The sequence below is a fragment of the Pygocentrus nattereri genome, chromosome 4 (genome assembly GCF_015220715.1).
Source record: "Pygocentrus nattereri isolate fPygNat1 chromosome 4, fPygNat1.pri, whole genome shotgun sequence".
Lineage (NCBI taxonomy): Eukaryota > Metazoa > Chordata > Actinopteri > Characiformes > Serrasalmidae > Pygocentrus > Pygocentrus nattereri.
In genome coordinates, this window is record NC_051214.1 from 40976334 (window position 1) to 40987254 (window position 10921).

Genomic DNA, 10921 nt, shown 5'->3' on the forward strand with positions numbered 1-10921 from the left:
AATTGTTTGAGTCTTAAAGACACATTAACAAAAACAGCCTGTAAGGAGAGGCCATGTAAAAGTGACCAGTTTTAGTGTGCAAAATTACATAAACTTTATAAGATGACTTCAGAGGATATGGGCCCTTTGAGGCTGATTCACAGTTGTCACATTTTTGCACTGCTGTGTATTGTTTCGTAATGTACTGCTTCAGCCCTGCTTCCTTAGAGCCTTGTGAAGTGATCAGTGGCACTAAAATGGTGGCACAAAGCACAGTAAAAGAAGGCTAATCCCAGCACATTCCCAGCTCCCTGCAGATTAGAACTGTGGATTACGCTCTCAGTTTACTACCATTTGGTGCTGTGGATAACCTCATCTATTTTATGTCACATACAATTACAGTGCAGAACACGAAGAAATGCTTCAGGATAGAGGAAGCGTGCGTGCACGCAGGGCACATTTAGAAGCAGGAAAACCATCACCATGGAGTTTGCCTGGGAGTGGTAAGCTGGTGACAGTTCATATTAGCCTTCACAAAGACTTCTGCAGAAAAACCTGCTCAAGTACATGCCACCACCTTCTGAAGCTGTTCTCAGTGTGGATGCAGCATGTATTGGCTAAAAAGGGTGTCAAACACAAATATTACATAGCTCACCAAATTTTGACCTCAAAATAAAAAAAAAATCTAGATGACATCAAACCTGAAAATGTGCATTATTGATCAAGATATGAATCTTTCCTGAGCTTTTGGGAAGTTCTGCAACATACTCATCTCAGAAAAGTTGTGCAGTCTCATATTCCCTACTGACATCAAGGCAGCATCTGATGTTCCTTGGCGCTGGAGAGCTCAGTTCATATAAGGTGATTGTAGCAGCATCTGCGCACATAAACTTTCTTAAAGTAAAGGGATGAACTGCTACAGGCTTGCAAATAACCTGCATTTCCATATTAGAGAGGACAAAGTATAATTTAATCCATTAGCCCTCTACTGGAAAGAGTTCTTAAAGCTTAAGGATTAACAATGAATGCAGCTGTACTAGGTATTATAAAATCAATGTACTAAAACGGAATTCCTCATTCAAAGATGTGAGAAACTGAAAACTATTGTTGTAAAAGAGCTAATTATCATTTCACCAAACAGCTGCTTTACTCTTTTCCAGGGGTATCCCATATGCTAATCCCTATACGCAGTAAAAAAAAAATTTAAATCATGCCTCCACCTTATTCGCAGCTATGCGAATAATATAATATGGTTTAAAATAATATAAGATCACCCGTTGATCAAACACAACTGATCAAAGCACCCAATTCACTTATCCTCATTGGGTGTTTGCGGAGAGTGCACAGACATACAAATGTACTAACCATTTAAATTCCATTAAGAAGCACGAATAGAAGACCACTTAAAACATTCAGAATAAAAGGTTTAGGTGGAATTAGATATGGCACCAAGCTGGTGCCCAGTATCATCGGGCCAATACCGGCAGAAAATCTAGCTTTATTACAGGATTCACTGCAGCACAACATAAAGTATAACAATTATAAGACTATGTGATAACAGCAGTCACATACAGGTTAAACATAAACATAAGAACAACAAACAGCACATCAAAGCACAACTGTGGGACTCGTTAATATAACAACTGTGTGCTTTAGATAAGGAGCTTAGTAATTTCTAAAGAAAAGAAATATTGTATCAGTGAGATGAAAAAGTGGTATTATGGCCATATCTGTGGCCATTACTAGTGATGGGGAATTTTGGGCTGATGCAGATATCTTACATTTTTATGTACATATCTGCAGATAATAATATGTAAACATTTCTAACATGTAGAAATTGGCATTAAATGCAGCTTGATCGGCCATGCAGAGAAACATAGCATTTATTCCTGAACAGTTACTGTACAGTAATAACAAATAAAATGCAGACATTTTTGAACAGTAGTCCCGCATCAGCTAAACGTTTTGTTCTTCCAGAGTTCAATACCTCATCAAATATCAGTTTGAAATCTCATTCAAATCCAAATATCTGTCCGATGTTATTTTAATCCAGCAATTATCTCCCAGTGATGAGATTTCAATATTACTGTTGATCTCCTGTCAGAATTATGAATTTCCACATTAAACTGACCATCTTGTCTTCATTAGCATACAGGCTACAGACTTATCATGCAAAATGCATTTTCTTTCCAATCTCTCACTTCTGAAACAGACAGCCTCTCCCAAACAACACACAATCTGGTGTTTCCCAGGTGACCATTTCCACAATCTCATTTCCTTCAGCCATGGAATGGATACACACCAGCAGCCAAAGCGGATGTAGCTAAACTTCAGCGAGGATCCAGCACAGAGTGCAGAACAATCAGGCTGCTGCACTCCAAACTGGGTGGGGACGGCCTGCAGCTGACGTTTGTTTTCAGACAAAACTTCTAACAATCAGGATTTTAAAATATGGAAAACATGTTCATGTCTTGGCTCTCAAAAGCACTGCTCTCCAGACTGCTGTTTAGTTAATGGCAATCAATGCAGAAGTGGAGAGTAAAGTGCTTGCGGTGGGCCTCTAAATCACACACGGGCTGGGGTTTTCCCAAGATACAAACCCCGAGTCTGCAGTTTGAACCAACTGTCACAACTCAAATCCAAAGCTGACCACCAACTAAATTCATTGATCCTAAAATGCACATCGCAGCTTAATCAAACTCAAGAAACAAATGATGTGTATGTGCAAAAGGGACAGATAAACCAGCTCAAACTATGAGAAAGCAGCAGTTAAAGCAGCAACTTGAATCATCTGACATTCACAGCTCTTGTCCTTGCAACATACAGCAATATGTGCTCTGAATGGTAATTACATGTAAGGGCTTTAGTAATATCCATTTAAAAGAACCCTGCACAGAAAGAGGGCAGTACAACTGCATCTGTGCATTCAGACCGAGCTCAATTCAACAAACGTAGCCTCAGTAGATCAGTTCAGCGCATTAGTCAGTGCGATCACACCACCGAAGCAACTTGCGCTGTTGATAAACCATAGAATATATCTTTATTACAACTCCTTGTACCAGAAACTTTAAGCAGTGTTTGGTCTGTATTACTCTTAGATCTTAACAAGCCTACAGCTAAATCCACAAAATAATGAGTCTCCATAGACTACTTGCCTCAAAAGAGCAAATGATAGTCATGTTTCTATACCCAGAGTGCTCGCAGTCTCTTCCAAAGTTTGGTAGTGCTCAGTCCAAGGGTCTACAGTGTCTAAACCTCAGGTTTATGACTCTCACTTAAAGAATAGCACTATTAAGCTAAACACTGGTAAATATGCTGCTTTCACTACATATATAGGTAAATGGTAAATTACCCAAACAACATTCTAGAAATTGCAATTGAAACACAAACGCTGCTCAGCACAACAAGTCTATGGTTAGATGTGTGTGGATGATATATGCCTTAACAGAGTTGGGCTTTCTGGCTTCCACAAAAAAATGGGAAAAGCACAGTGAATGAGGATATTTGTGAGGTCTAGCCACGGACCAACACTTTCCAAATAAAACTGCTTTTTACTGCATATATTGCCAGATAGTACTTTGGCTTAAAATCCTTTTAACACCTTAAAGACAGTTTATACCATCAAGACAGTTTTGAAAGTCTTAGAGTAAACTTCCTTGCTCAGTCTAAGTGAAGGGCACTGTTCCCGTACGATGCTGGCAAAGCTAATGATTATGTCAGTCGCAGCTGTGGAGTGAAAACATGGTTGTGACATCATCCACTTGAGGAAAACGTCTGCTGAGCTCTGGAATTCATGGAATTGAAGAGCGAACTCTGCTGTTGAGGTTTCAGGCCGTGCCAGGCACTTGCTCACCATCTCTACGCTCTGCACAAGAGTTCAGCTCCAAACCAAATCAATTTTGGATATGAAAATGGGAACAGGGATGTCTTTTCTTCAACCAGAGGTCTAAACTTGTCATCATACATAATATTATCTAATGTTTCTTTTGCAATCATAAGCATTAATCAGAGGTTTGTCTCTCCTTTGCAGCAATAACAGCCTCTACTCTTCTGGGAAGGCTTTCCACTAGATGTTGAATTATTGCTGTGAATGATTTGATTGAAGAGCATAAGTGAGGTCAGGTACTGATTCTGGATGATTAGTTCTGCATCACAAATGCAACCTCATCACATCCCAAACGTACCGGTGGTGATCTATCACTCCAAAGAACGCAGATCCACCGCTCCACGGACCCAAGCTGGGGGGTTTATACCCTTCTAACCAACATTTGGGCTCGGGCACGGTGACGTGAGGCTCATGTGGAGAAGCTCTGGCGGATCCTGTTCTACTGGCAATGCTTTTTAGAGATTATACAAGCTGTGTCAACAGCGGGTGCACCTCAAAGCAGCACTGATTTGAGGAAGGGTGTAGATACTTTTGAACATATGGTGCGTTTTGCACGGAAGCTACAGGTGTCTCCATCCTACACCCTCCTACATTCAAAGTGTGCATGAAAAATAGCTTAGTCTGCTATGGGGTCAACACTCCTCCTCTGCAGCTGCAGGTGTCAGGCAATGGAAACATGCGCCATAGAGCAGAAACACTGAAATGGATGCACATCAGGCCTGCATTACAAGCAGAAAAAGGCGTCATTTTTGAGAAAGGTCAAGCAAACTAATGTGACATCCGCTTGAGGCAGACATTTCTGCCCTCAGCTCTATGAATTTTTCACTCAGCTAAGTGTTCTAGCCGGTCAGGCAGCGACAACACCGACTATCCTGGGTAGCACTGACTGCGTTATTTTAGCCGTTAAACAGATCCGTTTCAATGAGGTAGACTTTACAGGGTAAAGACCAGACACAAATGTTACGTCATTCAACCAAAATATGAAGAAATATCAAGTCCGGACAGAGAGCATTGTTGTTTTTAATCACCGTTTAGCTGGCTAAGCTCCTACGAGGTTCTTCCACGGCAGAATGAAGGCTAAGAGGGCTAGCCAGCTAACGTTAAGCTACTGTTATTAGCCGGTTACCGAAAACACGGACACCGTCTTACAGACGTGGCTACAACATGAACCTCATTACGGTTACAAAATACTCTCCAGAGCAGTCCTGCGACAACACTGCCGACCATTTTCATCAAGAGCTCTGCACACCCAGCTTATTCACAGTGACTGAGATTAAATTTGTACTGCGAGTTAGCTGCTTAGCACTTCACCCTGAACTGCATTGAGCTCGCCAGCCCATGCAGGCAATTGACAAAAAGACAACATTACAAAATGAGCCTCTCTTAATTCCTATCATAAAAAGTAACCTATAACCCAACGATAGCTCGTTCAGATATTTGCTATGCTAACAACGGGCTTTGCCCGCTAACGTTAACATCACCGGCGCCCGTCTTTTCTCCCTACACCATTTCATTGATTACTGATATACTAAAAAACCCTCATTTTATGACTCCTCTGCCTCGGATTCAACCAAGAGTGTGTAAAATGTTGGTCAGAATATGAACAGCATGTAGAAATACGCCTCTGTAAGCCTTTCTCGGACGTTAGAATGGTGTTTATTAACTGTTAGCTGCTTGGTAACGGTTGGAATCCACAGCTATCGTTGATTTATTGATATGATTAAAACCTTAAGTTAACGTTATTGAATTCATGATTCTGGACTGTGTTATCTGTCGAGTGAAAACCTCGCCAATTTTCACGTACGTTTTAATGTTAACGCTGCAGTCATTATACGAATCATACGAGGCTGAAGTTGGCTTCTTATTCTAATTTCCCGTTCCACCTTAACTGGTCAACCATTTAAGGTGGAACGGGAAATTCGAATAAGAAGCGAGCTTCAGCCTCGTATTTACTACTAACTATGTATTCGTCGGTGTACTCATTATTTGTTTCTTTTTGTGTTTGAAATGATGTTCCTCGGCTGCATAGTAACGGTAACTGATTTCCCCCTCTCTTTCTCCCGGAAAGCTCGGTTTTTAAACCCGGCCTGCGAGCTCACCTCGGTCGGCTGGCTGATCTCGAACAGGTCGAGCCGGTTGGCGTTCCAGTGGTTGATGATGTCGGCCAGTTTGCGCCGCTCCTCCTCTCGGCTCCCCGACATCTTCGATAGAGAGAAACAAAAATCCCTTTTTGGTCCTCTGTCGAACAAAAAAGAGCCTTTCTTATCCCACAACTTTAAAACCCTAGCTGGAGGGCTGAGTGATCGGTGTGTCTCGGTTGACGCAGCTTTCCACCTCCTCCTCCTCTCTCGCTCCGCCGGTAGTGAAGCGCTGAGACTCGACTCGTGAATGAATCGGCTCTTTAGAACTGGTTCGTCTCAACGAATCAGTCGAACCGATTCACAAGTCAAACTTTTTTTTTCTGAGGCGTCTACTTAAAATGTGCATCCTGGTTATAAGGCTAATAAAAAAGGAGCACAATGTTCACGATTTATCCTTATAAAACTATAACCATATTAAGTACGAGATATCAACATATTAGAACAAACTCGTTGAGTTTACCTACTTTTTTCCCTCTGCAGACTGTAGCTGGCTTTCTTTTTTGTGTATTTGTGTTTCGTGCATTTCGAGCCCAAAGCGTCAGTCGTGTACAAGCTTCGTATATGAAAGGAATACGAATCGTAAGAGTAATGATAGTGAAACGGAATCTTTGAATCGCACTTCTGACTCATTAAACCGGACAGGTCGAAAGAATCGGTTCGGTAAAGTGATTCATACCTCCTATGTAGTAGCTGGCTGTGGCTGAGGTGCGCGAGCAGGATTATTCCTCGGGCATGCGCGCGTGTTTGTGAAGTACATTAGCTAAATGAAAGATCTAAAATCACAACTAAGTGGATATAATTTCTTAACCGAAAGCTTTGCATCACGAAAAGATACAAAACATTATTACAGACATTGATAAATAGCAACTTTAGTCCCAGAAAGGCTGCAGGATGTCCGCTTACAGTCCAACTCTCGTTTACACCTTTCATTTAAAAAGCCACGTAGCATTTGAACTGTTAATGTCATTTGTGGACGTTTATTTTTAGATTATAAACCTTTTTCGTCACACGTGGCGCGTCATCCGCCACGCCCCCTGATAAACGCTTTGTTAGACGGCTTGACCACGCCCAATCTATTACCATAGCAACCAATATGGCTACGGTAGAAAACGGTTATGAGCGTCCCTACCAAACCGTAGGGAGTGAAGACCGCTTTATCACGTCCTGTGCTGTCGGTTAAGTCAGTGCCTTAGAAGCCAGCATTGTCAGTGCCGGTGTTTTTGCTATTTGTGTCTATCCACAGTCGTGCAGACTCAGAGGATTATGTAAAGCAGTGAAGGGTACAAAGCTGCAAAGCCTGGTCATCCATTCCAGGTTAGAGCCAAAGGGTGATCCATTAATCAATGTGGTGATCTAATGATATGTATTGGGTGTCAGCATTGTCCACAAGCCATCCGTCCTTTTACAGGTCACTCCAAGCACTGACCTGCTCCGGGAGCGTAAAAGAGGCTGATCCAGCTGAAGTGGCCATATACAGCGAACATCAGACTAAATGATGAGCCCACAGCTCAAGTCTGAGCTCCAACATGTGGTATTAAATCTAGACACTGACTAGAGCATGAGTCTCAAATGTAGAACTGGAATCCAGGTTCCAGCCCTGGATTTTGTAATAATTGGGAGGTATGACACTAGGTGGCCAATAAGTTACATCAGCAATTCTGTGAACTGTCAGAAATGACAAAATCCAGGACTGGAAACTGGATTCTGGATCCACTCTGGATTTGAAGATCTCTGGCCTGAAATCTATCTGGATGTGAAACCTTTAGACACACATTCAATATATTCTAGCAGGACTGGTTTAGTTTAAAGACAATTAAAAATCAGTCAAACCAGTATTGCATGTCCAAAATGCTGCACACATGTTTTTTTAATTGCTATGAGGACCAAGATCTGCATTTGAACGGAATTTTTGAAAGTTTTGATTTTTGTAATGTAAGGTATTATGCAAAAGTCAGAGACTATTTTCTTTTTTTTTTGACAATTTCCAGTCAAAGCATTAATTAAGTACAAGTTATTCCTTTTTTTAATTAAAAAAACACAAATCGAATATTTACAATTACACAGAAACCTCAACAACTAGATTATCTCAAAATCTTCAGTTTGTTTACAGCTTCTGTTCTTTTCAGCAGACTCACTTTCGTTTTTTTCAAAATTTAGTCTTAGAAGCTGGATGCATTTTCTGCTTCTCATAATTCAAATAACCCCAAACATATTCAGTGATGCTGAGGTCTGGACTTTGGGGTGGTCAGTTCTCATCCTTTAGGACTCATAGTGTTGAGTTGTCTTCTAACAGTAGAAGGAGGGACAGAAATTCCTGTGGATTTTGTCTGATGTGAAACAAGAGTGGAGCTTGATTTTCTCCTCTCTCTCTCTCGAAGATAAAAGCTTTAAGTGCCATTTATCTGATGATGGTTTTGGTGGTTTATGAGACATTAGAGTTTTAGGAGTCCTGCCTTTTCTGTATATTTCAGTCATTTTTTAACTCCTTTTTGGAAACCCCTGTTCTTCTTTGACTTTCTTCTTACATATATATTATATATATATTACTGATTGTCCAATCTCAGTAATATCTCCTTGCACTCAAAGGCTGTGTTGACTGGAAATAAAATAAACGAAGGGCGCTCTCTAAGTGCTGCACGGAATTGTAAGACACAATGTACAAATAATATACTTTTTCTGAAGACAGAGGAAGCGTGTGATTCAGAAAGAAAACATAAAAAGGTTCAAATCTTTACTGCATTCTTATGCAATCAATCTGTGAAAGGCTGCAACAGTGAAAGAACAAAGAATGCTGGTTTTGCTTTGAAGACAGCACCTCAGTTTCCAGGTTCTGATTGTAGTTGTGTGGTGAACAGTACGAGGTGAGCTCAATCGAAACAGCGAGTCAATCAGAGCATCTCAGCTGGGCGTATCTGCGGCAGTGTGAAACAGGAAGTGGCAGAGTGCTGAGGGTTATATGGTTTCCTGCTGTGGTCTGAGCTTCTGCTCTTTGAAAGGACTTTCGCGTTATCTCTCTCCCGCACTCACACTCACTTTAAAGCTGTGGCTTAACCATGAGCCTTGAACGGAAAGGAAATTTATTTCTAGTGACATAATCGTAAACATTTGAAACAGAGATTATGAAAAGCTGCAACCTACTTCCATTTATACTTCAAGTTATATTGCATTCCTGGCCGTCAGGGGTGACAACAATTTGATTCGATTATAAGATACATAACGCATCATGAAATCTCAGATTTCACCTTGATTTGAATGTTTGAGTTGCTTGTTTTAGTTCAATTTAGTTCAAGTTATTTAAAAACGTTCTAAATACACAAAGGTGACTGAAAGAACTACTACACTGTGCATAAGTTTGAGGACACCTGCTCATTCAATGTTTACTCTGAAATCAAGGGTTTTAATAGTGAGTTTGTCTTTCTTTGCTGCAGTGCCAGCCACTACTCTTCTAAGAAAGCTTTATACTGTACTAGATAATGGAACATTGCTGCAAGGATTTAATTGCATTCAGCCACAAGAGCATAAGTGAGCTCAGGTGCTGATTAGCTCTGGATCACAAACATCACTTCAACCAAGGGTGTTACAAAGGATGTCTAGATACTTTTGGATATATATATATATATATATAGATATATATATATATATATACTGCTCAAAAAAATAAAGGGAACACTTAAACAACACAATATAACTCCAAGTAAATCAAACTGTCCACTTAGGAAGCAACACTGATTGACAATCAATTTCACAGCTGTTGTGCAAATGGAATAGACAACAAGTGGAAATTATTGGCATCCAGGATGGCACATCAATGTGAGCTGTGGCAAGAAGGTTTGCTGTGTCTGTCAGCATAGTGTCCAGAGGCTGGAGGCACTACCAGGAGACCTGGAGGAGGCCGTAGGAGGGCAACAACCCAGCAGCTGGACTGCTACCTCCGCCTTTGTGCAAGGAGGAACAGGAGGAGCACTGCCAGAGCCCTGCAAAATGACCTCCAGCAAGCCACAAATGTGCATGTGTCTGCACAAACGGTTAGAAACTGACTCCATGAGGATGGTATGAGGGCCCGACGTCCACAGATGGGGGTTGTGTTTACAGCCCAACACCGTGCAGGACGCTTGGCATTGGCCACAGAACACCAGGATTGGCAAATTCGCCACTGGCGCCCTGTGCTCTTCACAGATGAAAGCAGGTTCACACTGAGCACATGTGACAGACGTGACAGAGTCTGGAGACGCTGTGGAGAGCGATCTGCTGCCTGCAACATCCTTCAGCATGACCGGTTTGGCAGTGGGTCAGTAATGGTGTGCGATGGCATTTCTTTGGAGGGCCGCACAGCCCTCCATATGCTCGCCAGAGGTAGCCTGACTGCCATTAGGTACCGAGATGAGATCCTCAGACTCCATGTGAGACCGTATGCTGGTGCAGTTGGCCCTGGGTTCCTCCTAATGCAGGACAATGCTAGACCTCATGTGGCTGGAGTGTGTCAGCAGTTCCTGCAAGATGAAGGCATTGAAGTTATGGACTGGCCCGCCCGTTCCCCAGACCTGAATCCGATTGAGCACATCTGGGATATCATGTCTCGCTCCATCCACCAACGCCACGTTGCACAACAGACTGTCCAGGAGTTGGCGGATGCTTTAGTCCAGGTCAGGGAGGAGATCCCTCAGGAGACCATCCGCCACCTCATCAGGAGCATGCCCAGGTGTTGTAAGGAGGTCATACAGGAACGTGGAGGCCACACACAATACTGAGCCTCATTTTGACTTGTTTTAAGGACATTTCATCAAACAAGTTGGATCAGCCTATAGTGTGTTTTTCCACTTTAATTTTGTGTGTGACTCCAAATCCAGGCCTCCATTGGTTAATAAATTTGATTTCCATTGATGATTTTTGTGTGATTTTGTTGTCAGCACATTCA

The 10921-nt window shown here is 41.8% G+C and overlaps 1 protein-coding gene across 17 annotated transcripts in view; it reads right to left on the reverse strand.

Annotated features, from left to right (window-relative positions):
* The window catches only part of afdna (afadin, adherens junction formation factor a), a 137594-nt gene extending 131377 nt beyond the window's left edge, over positions 1–6217 (reverse strand). For 14 of the 17 annotated variants that reach the window (XM_017721727.2, XM_017721734.2, XM_017721723.2 and 11 more), the window contains exon 1: positions 5965–6216. In XM_017721727.2, coding sequence (XP_017577216.1) covers positions 5965–6066 — 102 coding nt within the window. In that variant the 5' untranslated portion in view covers positions 6067–6216. Of the gene's footprint in view, positions 1–5964 lie in introns of all 17 variants that reach the window. The other 3 variants (XM_037537950.1, XM_017721719.2, XM_017721736.2) reach the window with 2 other exon arrangements.
* Positions 6218–10921: the final 4704 nt, after the last annotated feature.